This window comes from Amblyomma mixtum, chromosome 3 (genome assembly GCF_055824585.1).
Source record: "Amblyomma mixtum isolate Tamu chromosome 3, ASM5582458v1, whole genome shotgun sequence".
In the NCBI taxonomy this organism is placed as follows: domain Eukaryota; kingdom Metazoa; phylum Arthropoda; class Arachnida; order Ixodida; family Ixodidae; genus Amblyomma; species Amblyomma mixtum.
The window spans coordinates 159,801,534-159,821,810 of record NC_143014.1 but is presented as its reverse complement, the minus strand read 5'-3'; the positions used below and the strand labels follow the sequence as shown (position 1 = coordinate 159,821,810).

Genomic DNA, 20,277 nt, shown 5'->3' with positions numbered 1-20,277 from the left:
GCTAATCGTTTCTCGCTTCCTATACAACCACGTTTATATATTCTTCTTTTCAGTCTCTTGGCCACTGTGTGAAGAACTGCAACGAACAATCTACAACGTATTCGAAATTCTAGCGAACTGCAAGTAGAATCCTTTTATTTCAAGACAAATTGCAGGTTACCGCCTTTGTAGGTGCAGGCACCCATGCATATAGCGTTACAATCATCTGTGAATAGCCTTCGAAGCCTTCATACTTGCATTTACAAGACGACTGCATCATATGCAAATAAATTTTATTGTGTGATATCCTCGCTCTTATGGAAAACTATTTAAGCCGACCATCATAGTGAAAGTCTTCTTGAGCTAACTTGCATGAACCACTATGCGGAACCATCCATATCAATTATTAAGCACGGATTTCGACGTTACTACTTCTTGGTCCTCACATTAAGGAGACCGATGCAGGGTTCGGGAACTGCCATGTCCACTTAAGCACTTTACACTAGTCATCCAGCTCTCATGATATCTCAACAAACAGTATTTCTTCTCCCAAAACTCCAGCACGAAAATTCGCTCTGTTGTTTCGAAACTTTCTCAGATCACTTCGCTGTCTTCGGGACCATGCATGGAGCCTTGTGGGACCTCTTAATCGCTCCAAATCTCAGACGATTAAGCAATATTTCCCTCCTAATATCTTCAGACCTTTCAAACTGCCAGAGATACTACTAGACCTCTGCCGCACAGCGAGCAGCAAATTTGGCGACTGCGAACTTGTGAAGAGTATCACACATACTAGCGGGTGGAATCAAACCCGAACACTCCTATAGCGGGATACACCTCAGAAATTATGCGGACCCCTCGAAAGAAGTCTTTAACAATGGCACGGACCGTCGCGGTTAGCTGTCTTGCCTCGGTTAGCATGGCATCGCGAATGCCTACGAGGTGCAAGGCTGCCGACGGTCATGAGAAGAGGTGGACGTTATCTGCTGGAGTGCCTTCCTTGTGGAGCATTTTCCCGTTTTCTCTTCAATTGTATCCAGCAATATGCGTTATTTTATCGAGTCCGTTGTGCAAGATTGATTTGCACTGGGTTGACGCACATACGCATTGCATAAACCTTAACGAAAAGAGGCAAATCTCTCAAAGTTTTGCCGCCGCGGTGGCTCAGTGGTTATGGTGCTCGGCTGCTGACCCGAAAGACGCGCGTTCGATCCCGGCCGCGGCGGTCGAATTTCTTTGGAGGAGAAATTCTAGAGGCCCGTGTACTGTGCGATATCAGTGCACGTTAAAGAACCCCAGGCGGTCGAAATTTCCGGAGCCCTCGACTACGGCGTCTCTCATAGCCTAAGTCGCTTTGGGACGTTAAACCCCATAAACCAAACCTAAACCAATCTCAAAGTTTTCTGTCTTAGTTGAACGTAAAAAGAGGAAAGCATTTGCCTGTCCACAGATTTTGTTTACGCTTCATACCGTCGTGCGGCACACCGCTGGAGATTGTGTACGTGTTTTTTTTTACTAGAAGCGCATGTTGCATTTATGCCATACCCATTTTGCTACATAGCTACCTGTTTCACCCGCCTGCGTTAAAAATAAGGGCCGCGTTCCGTTATTGCTTTTAACCACACTGCCTCCGTAATCGGCCAGTACACACTTGATGTCGAACTCCCAGTAACTGGAATTGAATTCAAGGGAAGTGACAAATTATCATGGCGCCACGTGCACTTCTTGGAGAAAGCAACACTTTCCACCTGAAGCTGAAAGTAAAACTGGCTTATGTTCTGGAAGACTTTTTTGTTTTTTGATATCCATGGCCATTACTTTTTTCAAAAAACACAATTGTAATGTCCATCTTGTATACGTAAGTTCGTGAAAGCAGACATGAGTAAACTTCACCAAATACTCTCTGAGATGCGCTGCCTACTCTTTTTTGTCTTTCTCTACCAGCGAATCACCTAAATGGGTGAGAATGCTCTCTTTAACGCCAAATAGCACCCACTGAATTTTTCTGACGAAAGAGCAAGAAAGCAAGAAAAACGAAACTGCTTAGTCTTCTTGCTTTTCTTCTAGTCAGGTTCGTCTTCTGCAAGCAAAGCTTGCAGGACCGTCAAGTTTCGTTGCATTGTTGAGCGGTGCGTTGCACGATAAAGAGACGTCAGTGTACAGAACCACAACAGGATTTTCCAGCAACCTTAATTTGCACCAGTGTGATCGTGCTCTGGTTCAAAAAACGTCGAGATAACATGTAGTGGCGCAAGGTAAATTACTGCACGTTTAGTTCTAATACAGAGAAGTATTCCCACTGTAGAATTAAAGCGCAACCGCGTTATTAGTTTATTCAGAGCCTAAAGTCCTCTACTTATGCTCCGTTTTCTTCAGCGCTATTCTAGTGCTTTACCTCACGTGTACCTAACCTTTAATGCAACTACACCTACAGCAGATTGGAGGACAACGCCATCTCAGCAGGCGCCAAAAGGGGAAAAAATTCCGATGATAATGAAGAATCACCCCAGTTGTCGATAGAAAATTCCCTTGTGACACAAAAATGTGAGAAATGCAGAAGAAAACTTCGGAGAAACACAAATGGATTGCTTCGTATGCCATAAAACATTTTGCAGTAATAGTAATGTCGGCAGAACCATGCAAAAGAGCAGGCTGTCGACGCTGCCAACCTATGCAGAGTTAACACTCATCCCTGTCTACGCCAATGTATGGCCGTTGGAGGAGATTGCACTAGCAGAGTGAGGGGACTAGAATATGAGTTAAGAAGAGGAAAAAGTGAGAACAGTGCTGTTCTTTCTGGTATTGAGTTCGTTGTCCTTGTACTCATGTACTCACGTGCTCGAGAATGTTGCTCACGATGGGCAGAAAGAAAAACAGACAGAAAAATATCCCTGAGAGTGCTGAAGTTAAGGAGTGATTAGCCAGATACCTAAACACGAAAACTGAAAACTTGCATGTTAAAAAAAAACACTTCTAATCGCTCGCATGTAATGTTGTCACCCAAAGAAAATAGGTTTTATTCGTTCAATGTCAGGTGGAAAGCATCTCCACCTGCAGTAAATATATATCATGTATATTTTACGGTAACGAGGCCTTAAGAACATCTGCGCGCATAAAGTGTGTTAACAGAAAAGTACATTACCTCTTTTCTTCAAATTAAAGAGCGCTATATATTAAGACGGATACAGAGAAAGACATGACAGGAAGAAAAGAAAATTCATCACCAACTAGCCTCGAAACGTGTTTTATTAAGCGTACATTACTTCAGCAGTTACTGCATAAATGAAACTTGTCCTGTCTTAGGGGACGACGTTTCTGGGATAAGCTCTTACTGAACTAGTGATTGCAGGTTAATATCAGGCTCTCTAGTATAACTGGAAGTCGCACAACACGGATAACATTGCAAATGAAAGTCGTATATTTAAACATAAAAAAGTGGGTACCAGCTGAAACAAAAAGACACGTACACAAGACAGAGGTGTTACCTACAGACGGACGCTGGACATTAAAGTATGCATTATTTTCCAATAAATGAAAGTCCAGTGTCCGTCTGAGTGTAATATCTCTAGCTTCTGTACGTGGCTTTTTGTTTCCGCTGGTATCCCCTTTTTCAAGTTCAACATGCACCAACTGGCCCAAGACCTAACATTTTTAATATTTTTGACATCCTCAGTTGTGAACTGTTACGTTAAAAAAAACGTTAAAGATCTCGCGCAGTAAAAGTTATCAGGTGCGTTTTAACAAACGGCCGTCAGAATGGGTCTGAAACGCACTTGCACCAACGTTGAGAATCCAGAACCTGGCAGAAACTGTACCCTCGCAGGCCAGCGCAGCGTCCTAAGCTGGGCTCGGAGATGAGCTGAAAAATAAAAGTGCTCTCTCTATCTCTCCTATGCTGTTAGGATACAGGCACCCCATCATCGGCCCCGTTCTGGTCTTCACTCTTTCGGCAAAGGCTTACCCCATTCATATAGTTCATTCCTTCTGTCTTGAAGCAATCACCACTTCTAAGGAAAACTTGTCAGCCGGCGCATTGTCTACTATACGCTAGGCTTTCAGGATTAGCCAATTCAGCCGAGTACATCAAGATGGTTTAAGAGTTTGGCCGAGCTGTAGCTTTCACTTCAGCTGCGGTAAATTGCGACACATAGTTTAGACAACGTCTAGACCAAGAATTGCTCAACAGAGCACCGTAAGCCAATGAAATGCCATTGGTATAGAGCTAACCGCCGCCACCACTTGCTCAGGCTTCCCTCGCGTGCAACTGTGCAGAGATTGACCTTCACGAAACGGGTCATCACCTCGCACTTGCATCACTGACGGCAACGAAGGGACCATTGTCCTCTAGAAAACTCCAATAGCTGTGATCAGTGCCTTTAGTTGCACCTATTTTTTTTTTTGCAGCAAACTGAGACAACATATAAATGTGCAATCGAGGCTCTTGGTTAGATCACGTTGTGCTTTTGCAGTCCTGGAACTAACCAAGGAAGATGGATAATTTCGATACTGGCTTACGACAGGAAATGACATTTTGCCAAAGCCTTGGGGTGTTGGTTAACCTGACCGCTGGTGCGATAATCAGTTGACAGCTGGTCGGCTAGGAATACCTGTTGAATCGCACATATACTCAATTATTAAGCTAAGAAAAATTCTTCCTGAATGACGGACACTTCATGGAAAGAAATGTGTAACAAAGCGTGCGCTGAAACTTGCTCTAGAATAACCCCTTCTTTTTCCTTGCCTAATTGCAGTGCCACCTGCGAGGCCTGTCATCCGTTACGTGTCCCAGAACGGGGTCAAAGAACCGACCGGCTCTGTCATTGGCCCCTTCAACGAAGGCGAACGACTGGTGCTCCTCTGCGAAGTTCTGGGTGGTGAGTGCTCTTCATCAAACATAGCGTTGAAGTTAGTAAGAAGTCATTGTCTGTGACGTCAACACCAATGCTGCCACATTGCACAATTTTATATGCAGGATAAAGACGTGCAGTGTAAGTTTTTAAATGGTGGGGTTTTATCGCCCGAAGTGGAGCATCGGCTATGAGTGTCGCTGCCATAGCGGAGGGCACCAGAATAATTTAGACCACAGGGAGGGTGGGGGGGGGGGGGTCTTCAACCTGCGTTTACTAAGCACAACGCCTAAGCGTTTTTGCATTCTGCCTGCAGTGAAATGCGGCCGCCACAGCCGGCATCGAACCCGCTACCTTGGGACAGCAGCCGAACGCCAAAGCCACTCAGCTACAGTAGCGGGTAGACTAGCAATGGGACAGGCTTATTTCGCCAAGGTGCTGGCTCCCATGCTGATATGTTGTTTACACAGCAAGCGTGTTTTTTTTTTTTAGCGAACATGAAGTCGCATAGAATCGGTACTTCAGTGCTAAGAAGTGCTTTAGTGCTCACAATCTCTGCGTGTTTCGCGTAAGGGTTTTCTGCCCTGCCAACGGGTGAAAAGAAAGTACGACACAGTGCAAGGTAAGCACCCTTAGGCCAGCAGTTGGGAAACATTCGAGAGAACTGGCTCAGAATGTTGATTGTTCCCCTGAAACCTATAGCAAAAGAGAATGCACTGACATTACAGGAAGTAGGAAACAGAAGCACATTGGCGAAAATGAACAGGGCAGAAACCAATGAAACGCTCGAAAATGAAAGGAAAACAAGCGGGTTGGTAGCCTTTTAAACGCGAGTACTACCTCTACATGTGTAGTCAGCCCGATACCGAAGCCAATGGGCTACCGGTACATACTGAATGCCATTCGGTGCCAAAAATTATTTTTATTTATTTTTATTACAATATTTTGATCCGTTTTACTGACTCATCAGAAATGGGTATGGTGGACTTAACTTAAAAATACCCGCTGCTATTACCCGCATATGTAGGTGGAGGTTCCAAAGCATTGCATACGGTTGGAGGACTGACGGCTGCAAAGCAACAAACTCTGCCGAAGACGATCGCCTCGCAAATCTCTACTCCCAGAAAGCAAACCTCCATCATCGTCATCACTCACGGTGCTAAATTCAGCTCAGCGTGAGAAAGAATTGCTGCTTGCCTCACGTTCTATTCTTCTGTTTCCTTCTTTTATCGCGGCGCCTGTTGCGGAACCAGACGCCAGAAAGCATTTGCGAGGCAGTCTGCTTTCGCACGTGGACTCTGTATATAGATCTGCCTCTGGTTACATCCCTCGCGAACGGCGACGAGGAAATCACGTTGCGCCGCGCGCAACGATCGGGCCCCTGCAACGAAGGTCAAAAGATAGCGCAGGGATCACCGCGTAAGGGAATATTTCGCCGCGAGGTTTCAGGGATCGCGGCAGCTTTCATTTCCCGGGAACATGTGTACCGGCGGCATCGCGGGCCCACCGCCACCGCCGTTCGATCGGCGCCGGGGGCCCGCGCGGCGCGTCACTGACACCGTGGTGTCGATAAGGGGACTGTCCTCGGGGGCAAAAAGAGACGCGGCTCATTCCGTTGCCGGCCGCGTGTGTGTGTGTTTAAGTACGTAACCATGTTAGCGGCCAGGTTTCCTCCGGGGAAGGGAAAAGTGCCCGCATTGTTTGCTGGTGCGCGCCCGAGCTCGGCGCTTTTTCTCTTTCTCGTTTATCGGCGTACTGTGCGCCTCGCGTAGTATACACGGCCCCGGTGTCGCGGCACCCTGAGCCCGTATGCTGAGTGCTGGCGCAAACGTCCCCTGGCGCCGCGAAGTGTCAGCCTACCTAGCGGGCTCCTTTTCGTGCGGGCCCGGTTTCCACGACCGCGAGTCGACGTGCACTCTGGCCGTGCACACTGGAGGTCGAACGCGTAGACACGGTTCTCTCCGTTGCTCGCTCCTCCTGGACCTTAATTGTTGTTGATGATTTCGCTTGCTCCCGCTTTGTCTGTTTCTTTTATACCTCTCCTAGCTTAGTCTTTGCGAAAACTGCTTCCTTTCCTGTGTCTACGAATCCCATTCTTCTATTTTTTTTCTGGTGCCATATGTTCTCGCTACTTCGAGGAAGCGTCTGCTCTCGTTCGGTTCATGACGGCGCCGGCCTACGCCAACCGAGGGCGCGTTCTCAAGTCATTTTGTTGAAAGAAGGTGTTTTCTTCGAGTCTATTCGAGGTTTTGCCTTTATGGTTTATATTTCACAGAACCAGAAAGCCGTTGAACTTTTGTACCGACGGTCGAAGGTAATAAAAAATGTCTGGTGGTTTAATATTGCTAAGCATGGAATATTGTGCAAAAGCACAGCGTTTTGCAGATGTACACCAACGCCAAGCGCCTGAAAGTGCGATTGAGGTGCCCACTGACCCAGGGCGCTAGTTATGCCCGTCTTCAACTTTTCCGTCGTCAATGCTAATTTACCCAATGTACAGAGGGCAAAACGCATGTCTAGAACACGCTCTGAGCATGTTTAGGGCGTATCACGCGATAACTAGCGATTAGATTTGGTTAAAAATGGTGTGGATGTCAACATGGGCTGTTAAACTCATAGAAATTCATCGTCATTTTTTGCCTTCTTGGATGCAGCGGCTTTGGGAGCTCCGGAACGCAGAGTTTGATTGTTCTAGGGATGTGTTTTGCCCTCTGTACGCCTGCGGCCTATGCTCCAGTATCTAGTGAAGCAGCGCTACGGCACAGGGCCAAAGGGGAGAAAGGGACGAAAACAGCGCTGCTTCACTAGATATGTCAGACCAACTCGCCCACCAGTTCATGCTATGCTCCAGTGCCGCGTTTCTGCAGCCATGTTGTCAACTCCAGCACGTATTGCTCTAGTGATGTGTTTCTGCCACAACGTTGTCCTCGCCAATGCATTGCAGCGCGCATCTCTCTGTCACTGCCGCCGCATAGCTCAAAGTGCGTATATTAGTTTGATAGTACAGCATTAGTTGATGAAGAAGACGATATGCAATGCGCAGCGCGAGGGTGCGTTGCAGTCTAACACGAGGCGTGTTCAGCTGCGGCGATAGTCTAGAGCTCTCGCGCAGTGGGCAGCGGAGCTGATCTGTTCAAGCCGCCGCGGGCTTGAATCTCAGGCGCGGATTTTTATTTGGTCTATTTTATATATTTCACTTAGCATACACCCACCAACCCCGCAAGCATACAAACATCTCAAGATCTTTCTCGGAGTTTACCCATCGGAATAGTGCTTTCGCACTAATATGTTGTGTGCAAACAGAACAAACAGCGCACTCTCTTTGTCCCTTCTTGTTCCTTTCTTCGTCCTGTAGCGCTGTTCTATAACAACAAAGGAATACCAACTAGACCGAACGACCGTTCTTTTACAGTGTTGTGGAAGTAGTATATATGTCATGAGGTACCAAATTTCGAACCCTCTCAGCCGATGGGCTTAGCCCGTGTCCACGGTAAGGCTACATGAACGCGTGTTAGAACATTTTCCTCTTCATCTTCGTTTTGAAGGAGACAGACATGCTCGACTGAGGAGGAAAAAAAGGGAACCGGTATTTTATTCGAGGCCCGTCAGTGCTCAAAGTTTGATGTTTGTGCTCGAAATTTTATGTAAAGATTTCATGTTTTGATTGCTGAAAAGTTGAAATAGAGAGAGCATCTGGTCCCTGTACCACCGTATCCCATGCCATGTGTTTCTGCCCCACACTCACCCTAAACAAGACACAGTGAATCAAGAAGTGAAGTAAAAAATTTGTCTGCGCATACTTCGTAGAAAACCAGATGCGTTTCTACTTGCTCAACGAAAACAAAAAAAAATGCTTGAAGGCAGCAAAGCTGTTGATTTATTAAAGCTGGTATTGAACTGCAGACGGCGCAGCTATGGCCAACGATGTTTTAAGCCTGGATTCGCAGATTATAAAGTCGGTTTCTGCAGCTCTAGGGAGAAAACGCTCTTTCAGCAATACGCAATGCTTGACCCGCGCCGGTCTCCAAACATTATTCCACAGTTCACTGTTTGAAGCAACGAGCCACGCATTCGGCGAAAGCATACATTAGTCTCCATTAGACTTCTTATTTAGCGAGAGGCGTGTAGCGTATCGTAAGTTATATTCATGTCAGTTTTTATGATTTACAAAACTCAGTTACCCTCGGCTCTGTGCCCCGCCAAATTGTGGCTATTTCGACGAGTTACGTGCACTGGACGAGTTCCTTTGCCTGCAAGCTTTTCTAAAGCACATGCATTTTGGTGATGCAAGTTTGCAATGGAGCACCTGCTGTGCGGGTGGGCTATACATACTCAGACGTTAGCTCGGAAGCAAGCTCATCAGTATTTTCATTGCCCTGTCTATCTTTAGAAGTGTAATGGCACTACGGAAATGCACGTGCTCTAACAAGCACAAAGACCGAACATGTCGTAACTGAGAGTGCCAACTCTGCACAAAAATTCACTGGCAAAAGGAGCTGTAGCCTCATTAGTTATCACCTTCAACATGCCACTATCCGTACTGCAATATCCGTACTGCTTGCTTGGAGGCGTTCATCCAGCTACACAGTCCTCTTCCTTGGTCCTGCGCGAGCACCTGTGGGCGTCCGTGTGCGCAGTCGCTGCATGGACTTCTCAGGGAACTTCCGGATTTGAACAAAAAGCTTAGTCGGTCGTCGGCTGCTTGCAATCCATACACATTTCTCTCAGAGGCGCACCTTATCGGCTCTTCCCTATGCATATTTATTTATTTAGCAGCTCATTAGCATAACAGGCTCACCCCCACATCGTGCATACGCTCCGTCGAGCGACATGGGGCGCTGGTCACTGTGAAGAAATGTGCCAGACGTGCTGTCCCTTTTGTCACCGCCCTGCGCTACAGCGATCTCATTTAGTTGCGCTGGCACACGTCACTCGCAAATACAACATGTTTTCTGAAAAAGGAACTAAAGTTCCGCGTGATTAACTCTCCATGGCAGTGCTGTGGTAATAGCCGGCGTCGAGCCCAATATGACAGCTTAAGAGAACTTTTCGTTGTAACAGACTACAATAACTTTTTGGTTTGATTGTTAGCGTTGGACGGAAGCGGATTCTTTGTCCGCGTTCGTTGACTCTGCGCAGTACGTGCGCACACACTCACGCACAGTATATGAACGTTGCATTTCTTAAATGCTGTTTATTATTCCCTCTAGCTTCGCAGAAGCCAAAAAGCTTGCATTTTTTTACTATGGCAATACTTTTGCGCACGCTCACCAAGAGCAGTCCTGGGGCCATATTCTGTAAGGAGCCATCACCCAATTTTCATTTCATTTGGCACGACGTCAGCATGACGGCAACTTCAGACGAAAGCAGCTAGCGGCCATTCACAGCACTCACAAGCTAGCAGTTCCTTACGTCAACAATAGCTCTGGCAACTCGTCACGCACACCGGCTCGCCATTGGCTGCATATCGCAGCCAATGATGAGGTTCAGCCCTCAATGAGCCAATCGTCCGGTCGCTTTCAACGGACGCACGGAAACCGCGGCTACATCAGAGTACAACAGTGACAAATGCCAGAGAATCGAATGGTTTCGAAATGGATAAAGGATCGTGATAGAATAGGGTCATATATAACAATACTTGTTCCCGGTCATCCGCACAACAATACAGAGCGACGAGGTCCTCAAAATCGTACAATTCACTATTCCGATGGAAAGAAACGCGATCAACGCGGCGCCTACGCGCTCCGCTGTTCTAATTTCTTTTGATCGCGCTTTTACCTGGGCGGTAAGAAAAATACGTTAGAGTCGTCGCTAGCATCTTTTGGCTACCACTGAAGTAAAAGTGTGATGAAAAAAAATGCGAACAGCGGAGCGCCTAGGCTCTGTTCTATTCGCGTTTCTTTCCATCACCCCTGTACAGTTGGCCACGTGTAGAGTATACACTTCATACATTGCCGGGTAGATAGAGGGAAATAGGTTATCCCTATTATCCTGGTGGTAAGCTTTTAAAAGGAAAATTGCAGGCGCACTAATTATCTTAACGAGATGACAATGCGTTAGCATAAGATCTTCTGCTTGCTTGAAGAGCTGAGGTTGCCCGCTTAGCGCGTTAATCAGAGAAAGCAGAATGGCATGGACTAATTGGCCCTCCACCTTCCATGGCAGCCACCCGCCGGGTAGTTCCCGTGGCAACTACCATTAGGCTGCGGGTTCCTCCGCCCACATCAGAACCTCCTCCGTCCATGGTTGCTACCCTCTGGGCTCTTCCCAAGAAAGCCAACTTGCGGCCTGTACGTCCCTTCTGTTCCCTACACCTGAAGAGGAGGATTTCATCCTCTCCGCATTACCACCTGCCAACTGTGGCTGATGTTCTACGCAACGCTGCGCCGGACGATACTGGTCATTAACAGGTGAAGGAGTAGCAGTCGAAAGAGAAGACAGCCTTCGTAGAATGCAGGGCTTTCTCTGGCTAGTCGCTCGGACTGCATTTCGGCAGAAGTTGCACTCAGGTTCTTCAAAGTGTACGTACATTTTTTTTCCGGCTTGTATCACGGCTTTTATTAGCGCAGCTATCCCAGTGATGTATGACGTAGTTTAGACTTTGCCTTATAAATTGTCTTTATAAGCGCTGCTCGTGGTGTTGTCGAAGCAGCTCTTTTTCGGTGATTATGAAATGCTATTAAGGAATGAGATCGTAGTTGCTTTTAATTTTCACATATTTTGAATGAGTACAGCACTGACAAGATGCAAAAGAAATAATTAGACAACTCGCTCGCAGTATTTCAAATCATATTTTCCGAAAGAAATATCAGCGCGTAAAAACAAGTACGTAACCAGTAAATATAACTGTTTTTTTTTTAACTGAGAGGACTCATTAATCGAAACTCCCTGAGGCCGCATTTTCTTTTTGCACGCACAGCTCAGAACGAGGGAAATGGTTATTTGTTGTTGCATTTCCTGGCTGGGAAATAATCCCTCAAATTTCGTAATACGTTTACTCAAGCGAAGTTTTATTTAAAAACTAAAAATGGTGCGTCCACATGCGCTCTAACACATCCTGAGCTATCGAAAATAAATCTACTCTATTATTGCTGCGAATTCAATGAATTGGATAAAAACCATGGCCCTCCAGAATAGAGGAACAGCATTGCACGCGAAGTAGAATTAAGCACGTTCACTCTTTCGGTACTTTCACATCGCTCGCGTTCGTTGCGGTGCAAATTCGTTGTTTATCCTGATGAGTAACGGCTGTTAACAAGGCTACCATTTAACAATGCAGGGATAACCCTCATGTAGTGCTGGATGCGCACATCTACGTTACGGCAACAGAGTACAGTACAGCACAGAGTACAGTACAGCACAGAGTACAGTTTCAAGTTACTGCAAGAATAAGGGCCACTCCATTGGTATTCTTTCAGTTGCGCGGGGGGGAATAACACATAGGTCCTCTTAAAAGAGGCAACAAACTGATTTGCAGACAATGCAATAGCAACAGATCATCAATATAGCTCAAGAACAAGGGATTTACAGAGATGAATTGAATAAATAATTTGACATAACTGACTCTACATCTTGATATATCCTACACATAAAGAGAGTTTTTGGGAGAGACGCCAAATTTCACATCACTCCAACGCCAAAAACAAAAACAACACGCGCAGCTTCTGAAGTACTGCGAGAGTCCGCGACCGGTAAAAGAGGAAGGTGAAGCACAAAGCATTAAACCATAAATTTTTGAACATTAAATATTTCTCATGCCTAAAGCAGTAGGGATGACAGAAAAAAGTTTTTCAGAAAGAACAGTTGCCCAGTATTGGCTTTATTTTAAACCGCACAGATACCACTGTATGCTCATGTACGTTCTGAGTGCCTAAGCGTATATGCACGAGCGTGACTGCTTTTTGGCCTTCGCACTTTCTTTAGTAGGGCGCACCATAATGGCTGCCATCTTGCGGCAGGGTGGGTCATGAGACGCGTGGGATCGGCAGCGTGGCAAAGGCGAGGATGAATGCAGAACCGGGCCGTATTCGATGGCGTTTCCGGTGGTGTGTTATTCTTTCCTTCCGTGCGCTAAGTGCGCTAGGTTTTACTATACACTATATGAGCGCAAAACTGGCACTCCACTTGACTCTCTGCCCGAAGTTTCCTACTTTCCAGTTAGTGGAACCTTGCTGGTCTTCCTTGGTTTTTTATGAGTAAATTGCACAACTAAAGGGCTCAGAAAAATTTGTGTCCACGCTTTCGTTTTTTTCTGCATTCTTTTCAACTTCTCGCCATCTGTGCGTCTCTGATGCTTCAAAAGAGCTTTTCAGCGAAACAAATTGCCGCTATCCGTCGACTTTTATGCGTGAAGTGACATCGGTGCACGTTCATAGGTGCATCACTAGCAGGACCGAAAGCAACAAAAGAAGCCAAACAGTGAAAAAAAATATGGTTCGGCGAGGCTCGAGTTAGTTGTGCACACTTCGCCGGGCCCGGCCAGCACGAAAGTTTCTGTGACAACAGGGACAAAAACTGCGAAGACAAACGAGCAGCACATGCGTTCTGTGAAGGGTGAGTCAGGGGCCGTTTAGCAAACAACAGCAGAATTTGCCGGTCTTCAGTCAAAAGTTAGCTTGAAACGTGGTTGGCAGTACTGCGTACTCCTGGAATAACTGGTGAAACCGTATGGTTATAGTTAAAGTACGCCAAAGGCGTAAGGCTTCCTATGTACTTATTTGCGCATGTGTGCTGAGTGAGGGGCCTACTCTGAGGAAAGAAGAATTAATTCACAGTAAAAAAAGAAGGTAAACAGGTGCCAAGTACACTTCACGTAACAGCCTGTGTAGTCTGTTCCTGTCTGTTGATTAGAAGGCCACGGCTGATCCAGCGGCCGTGACAAGGCAATCAATCCACCGCTACTTTTTTCTCAGTTAAACTGATCATATTCTTCTTTGGCCGTCCAGTCTCGCACCTTTCGTTTGCGACACTGGGCCTCACCCCGTGCACCTATGTGCAAGCCAGCCTACACTATTTTCATCGTTGGTATAGGATAACTGTAAACGGACTAAGGGATATAAGCATAAGGGGTATAAAGAATGGCATGCAAATTTATCGGGCCTTGTCCCCTTTTCCTCTAAGTAAATCGGGTGGCCGCTCGAAATCAATTTCGTCATGTCACGCAGGAGTGCTTCGTCACGCAATTGCCCCATCACTTCTCGTCCTCTGCATGCGACGAGCGCAGAGAAGAAGCGCGGTTACAAACAGTAGGAGCGCGTGTCCGGACAATGGCGTTAAATCCAGGAGAAGAGGGCTTAGCTGCCGATAGGCAAATGAGATGTCGTTTTTTATGGAAGCCCTCTTCAAAAGACCAGCCCAAACAGTGCCCTGAAACGGAAACGTGATGACTGCGCCAATGCGTGGCCGCCAAGCTTCCATTTCCAATTCCCAACGCATGGCGAGTAGAGGAGATTCTACTCTTTCTATTTTTATCACTAAGTAATAATTGTGTTCGATGACTCATTATGTGACGGCCGGTAATGTATAAAGCCTCTACAGAGGAATCACTGGTGGCACAAGCAGAATTTTGCGATTTTGTGCCGTCCACTTGCACCACACATCCTCTTCAGCGTTTTTTTTTCTTACTTTTTTAACCGTATGCTAGCGTGCACAGGAGTTTAATACAAATATATCCTCCTTCAAGTTTCCCACCATACCAAAGTAAATACCCTATTCGCCGGAGAAAAAAGAATAAAGAAGTTGCGAACACGTGCGCTCTTTCTACGGATTTAAGCCCCGGAGCCACACAAATACCAAGTGAAGTGAGTCAATGGATAACTATTCCCCGCTCTCTGTAATACCGCGCCCCTGGGTCGCGGCCAGAGCAATACGTTTTTACTTTCTGTGCTCCCTTAAACTTTGTAGTGATATAGGCACGCGCTGGCAACACTGTGTGGAGTCTATCTGACGTGCCAGTGTGCTGGCCATTAGGTTTAAAAATGAGCGTACCTTTCATGTGGTATTGGCATCACCTCTACCGGCCACCCATCTTGTACAGACTTTGCGCTCAATGATCATCTGATTCGCGAACTTTCGAGCCTATCCCTGGTACTAATGGATCACGCAGAGGCGCCGCCAACCTGCCCCGTGGTCTTCTGGGGCTCCCGCAGAAAAAGATAGCATACGCGCCCGTTCGTTTTACGCGTCTTAAGATGCATTTCTGCTCCTTACCATGATTAAATGTTCACCACACGAAGGGTTCATTGTTCTCAGCGTCAGGTACACTTGTGCAATGTCCTTGGTTCTTCTAACAGCTTCCCTCACCCTCAGTTCTAACTGACGCTCTCCCACTCTCCTTCCGCTGAGGAGTGCCCCAAATCGATGACGTAGCCCGTGTAATGAGCCGCAGCTGAGCGCTGCCCTAAAAAGGCGTTCTCTTCTTTTGTTGGGTCTCAAGCAGTTTCATCAATTATGGCGGCTCGAGCTCCGACGCACGCTCCTAGTGCAATCACTCCGAAAGGGTTCGTATCACCCTTTATTCTCCCGCGCTGTGCGCTCTCGTTTCCCGCCTTCCATTAGCGTTTATTCGGCGAGTTCGCTGAGAGAGCGAGGATGGAGGAGGTTCAAGAAGAGGGGGACGAAAAACAGCGACTCAAAGCGTGGCTCACGCAGAACACCATCCCGCCGCTCTAATTCCTTTCTCCGAGCCGCGGGGCGTTGCCGCTTTACTGTCGTGCTTGCACGAAAGAGTACATTCCCCCCCCCCCCCCCCCCCCCTTTTATGCTCGCCGAAGGCCCTAAAGCTCTGTTCTTGCCGTCAACTGTGTTGCTCGCACGAACCCCACCTAATATAAACTCTTTGAAGCACAAGTACGTTTCATTTAATTTACTGTGCCCAACCGACCGGCACGAAAATTCCACAGTCAGCATCATCCGATATGCGTCTACTGCAGAATCAAGACTTCCTACCAACGGCGTCAAAATCATCCTGTTTCGTGCCAGCAAAAGCATTACTGCGGAAAATTTTATAATCTTTTCACGCCATTTCTCGCGTTCGGAGACCCCTGATTACGTTTTTCTTGTTTTGTAACTCACTCTGACAGTCTGATAGGCCACTAGTTGTCAGTTTTGCACGTTACATGCCCTTTCGACGCCCACTTTTTTTAATGACATGCAGCTGAAATATCCGCAGCCAACGTTGCCTCCCTTGTCCATCGTGTTTTTTATTTTCTATTGGCCTTTCACCTATCGCTTTTCCTTCCATCGATTGTTGCACTTTTTAGCCTAACTTCTACCCTAGGCCAATAAAAGAGCACTAGACCTGCTTCTCTGAAAGCAATGTATGAAGGAATGCAGAAGTCAGATCATCTTGTTGCGCTGCAATGTGGCTGCAAGGCTGAGCACTCACCCGCGTTTGTGAGCTTACTAAGGAATGTGTTATGGAGTTTGACGTCGAAAAGCGACTGAGGCTATGAGCGATGCCGTAGTGGAAAGCTCCGGATAATTTCAACCACCTGGCTTTCTTTAAAGCGCACTCATCATGCACCGTACATGGACCTCAAGCAGTTCGCTTCCATCGAAATGCGACCTCCGCAGCCGTGATCGAACCCGGGTCGTTTGGGTCAGCAGCCGAGCATCATAACCACTGAGCCACCGCGGCGGCTAGAAGTATACAGTGGTCCGCGAACGCTCATCCTTCACCGAAATGCGCTTTTTCTCGCTTCGTCACTACTCCCTTAATAAAGAGGCAGGGACCCAACGAAAGTGAAAACATGGAACGGCTGGTAGGTAATAACAATACTGTTTTTCTTTCTTTAAGTATGAGTATTGGTACCGCATATCACCAAATAACTGAAAACAGCTGGGAGGAAACCTCATGTTTTAGCCCTTAAAATATTTGAAGTGTTAGATCTGATAAACTGAGCTTACGAAAACAACGAATCCAAACGCACTGACCAGCCTGAGGACTGCCGTCCTTATGGCATGCTCCCTACAGTGTGCAGAGCACTGTTTGTGGAAGTTTGCGCGGGATCGCGTCGCCGACTTTCTCAGGGTGGAGCGCTTACAAGAGGCACTAACTAGTCTCGGACCATGAGCTGAAGTGCGCTATCATTTCAAACGATTACCTACAATACTATTCACCACGAAGGGAAATGCGCATTTCTTCAGATTTACATAACATCCGCTGCGATCAAGGAACTTATGATCTGCGGCGATTCCTTGTCTGTTAAGCGTGTCGCGGCATTCGGAGGTTATCATATCCCGGCTCGGTAGGTGCAGAGATTACATTTTTATTTTTATTTTTGTCTCTGTTCATTTGTCTTGATTGGTTTGAGCCTGTGATAGCTCTGCTGAGGAAGGCATTTTTACGCGATAGCGTAAGAGTCTCATTGCAACGGAAAGCCGGTTGTCGTCCGGTGTCTCAACTTGTGAAGAAACTAAAAAAATAACAAACTTTATCATAGCGGGAGAAGGGGGATTCCAACAGATCAGTTCCCCTGGCCGGTGCTTCAGACCACTACGGCATCGTAGCTTTTTTTTTCTTTATTCCATGTTCATGGCCAAAGAAAGATCACTGCAGCAGCAGAGCAAAATAATGATAACAATACAGTAATATTCAAAGTGGCAGATGCAATTGAGGGTATGATGTGATTAAAAAACGTTTTAAATTTTTCAGATCACTCAACACTTGCACACCTTCAAGTTTCTCGCTCTGAGCATGGTAAAGGTTTTTTTGATAAGCCACACTTTTGATGACCCCCCCCCCCCCCCCCCCTGCTCTGAGCGATCTTCCACATCAGCTTTTCTTACAGCTAATTTCGTTTTCCACGGACTGTGGAGGCCGAGCAACATGAATAAGTGGTATGGCAAACCCGCTTCATTATCGAAAGTCAGAACCTTATACCAAGTGACATGACTTACAGGTATTTTTTTAAAGTTCCCTGCTGCAAGATGTCCCAGACAAATACTGTATCCCAGCAGCAAACGAAAATGTGGTCTATGGTTTCCGGTTTACCACATATTAGGCAGTCAGTCGACCATAGGACAAAAAGTCCTTTTCTCTCAACCATGGTGTAAGAGGCAATGTACAGCTACATAAAAGGAAGAAGAAACTTTTTTCTGACGATCGGATTAGCATACTTTTTAAGACCTAAGATCTTTTTAAGACGTCCGTATCTTCCCCTCAACAATATAAAGAGCGATAAAGAAGACCTATAACATGGCATGAAGCAAATCTCTCCTGAGTTGTTTTACGTTTAGAGAATTTTGGTATTCCAGCTAGTGCCTAACCTTTAATATATTAAATTCCTCCACAACTTCGCGCAAAAACCGCTCAGGCTTCTGGATTTGATAGTGCCAAACAACATCAAAAACATCAGGTAAGTCATCACACAGCCTACCTTGGAGAATCATACAAAGAAAAGAATAACTTTGATCTCTTAAAAGCATCAACCTGGACACTATTTGTCGCACAAGTAAATGGTACAAACCGAGCCCTACACTTTTCACTGTGCGAATATTAGTTCGACTGGTTCTCTCCCAAACCTAACCTCACTCAAAAACCGCGCGCATGTTGTGTATTTTCTGCATGCCAACTCTTGGCATGAATAGCGCTTGCAATACATACCACTAGTTTCCAGTAATGAACAAATTGCATACCGTTGAACACGCAAACATGGGCAAATCAAGGCCACCCCACTTCGCTGTTCTCAACTGCACACGTTCACACTCATCCCTCTAGTAATCTTTCGGGTCCTTTTAGTGTCCAAGCGGTGCTCCGTGGTACCTCGCAGATGTTACAGACTACGGCATATTTTAAAGAAGTGGAGGTGTGTTGCTCTAGTCCTCATGACACCCTGCCAGAGTCCCGAAGGTTTGTCCCAGTTGACTTCGCTGGCAGTCTGCTTACAAAACCTAGTAACACCTTTTTGGTTTCTAAACCCTCTCTTTATCATAACAGAAAGCGGTTATGTTGTCTGCACACGAAAACTTCTTCACACCTCTTAAAGTGCTAGTCCCTCGAGCTGCGGTTTGGCAGCCGTCGTCGTCATCACCTTCCATCCGTGCGCGTGAAAGCGCCATCAGACAAGCATGCAGCAAGCCGCACCAAATGGCGGGAGATTAGAAATAGTGAAATTCAGTTAAAAAGACACCCAATGTTATAGTAATGTCATCGGTTAATGGTAATTAAGCGACCTACAAATATTTTTTATCTTCTTTTGGCTTTTATATATGAGAGAGCTCCAGAATAATGAAATGACGGGTTGCATTTCAATTGACCGTCAAAAACGACGTCTGGCACCAGAAGGCAGAGATACGTGCGTAGTATCAGAAAGTATCGACTAGGTTGCTGGTATTTTTGTTATTTTGAATCACGCTTGGGCTGAAAATTTTCTTTGTCATGCAGTTCGCAGCGTTCTTCAGCCAGAGACCACCCGAAACAATCCTCTCGAGCGTTCGCCTAAAGCGCGGTGACCCGCGTCGGCCTTTCATGTCTTCGTGAATACAGAAAGCTCGGCCATCAATCAGCCACCAGTGAAAGGCTGCAAGCTTAGCCCTGCACAACGCTCTTTCAGACACGCACGTTTCTGGCATGTATTAGCACATCCGGCTCACTTGCGCAACTGCTGTCCCTGTTCAGAACAGTGCACCGTCGGGGGACATGCACAGCGGGAAATGCACTGTAGCAGAACGTTAAGCCGCATGGTGTTCGCTGCGTGTCGCGTCCTAGTGTGGCACATAGCACTTGGAGCTACCACTGGCGCCCTTTGGGCCATTTTTTTCTCTCTTTGTGCCTTTTTGGCTCTTAGGCGGAAAACGCGTTGTAGTGCTAGGGAGTTTATTGCACTTCACGATGGCTTCATTCTTTTTTTAATTTCGTACTCAGTGTCTTGTGCTTCGCCATTTCATAGTTTGACATCTTCCATTTTTTAGTCTAGATGTATTCACGTGATTATTGGTCCTGCTTTCATCAGCACTACCATATACAAACGAGAACACCAGCCCATAGCAGCGGTGGCTTCTTTTTTAAAAGAAACAGAAAAGGAAAGAAAAACGTTGATGGCCGCCGCGGAAATTGCCACATATTCTTAGGGCGCCTGATGAGCAGCCGGCGGAAATAAGGCCCAGAGAAGTAGATAAGGAGGTGAAATGAAGGTAGAAGTATGCAACCATAGCGGATAGGGTTGTATTTCGAAATATATACCGGGAGAAGTTTTTCAACCTTTACAGATTTTTATTTAAACAGCTGCGGGAGATATGTCGGTGCGGTTTGTGTAGGTGGCTTGTGCAGCCAGGCGGACATTACTTACTCGATACAGCTGAATAATTAGACGCTTAATGAACTAAAATCAACAAACGAAGTCTTATATGATCGATTTTAAGGTACATAAATATACTGCGAAATTAATGGCCGTCAGGATAGAAATTGACCTGTTTTTAAATTTAATAATAAGCAATGTATTTCGAAATA

The 20,277-nt window shown here is 46.3% G+C and overlaps 1 protein-coding gene across 1 annotated transcript in view; it reads left to right on the top strand.

Annotated features, from left to right (window-relative positions):
* The window catches only part of LOC149352517 (hemicentin-2-like), a 584,798-nt gene that overhangs the window by 436,342 nt on the left and 128,179 nt on the right, over positions 1-20,277 (top strand). Inside the window, exon 4 of the mRNA XM_089577190.1 lies at positions 4,731-4,853. Coding sequence (XP_089433316.1) covers positions 4,731-4,853 — 123 coding nt within the window. The remainder of the gene's footprint in view (positions 1-4,730; positions 4,854-20,277) is intronic.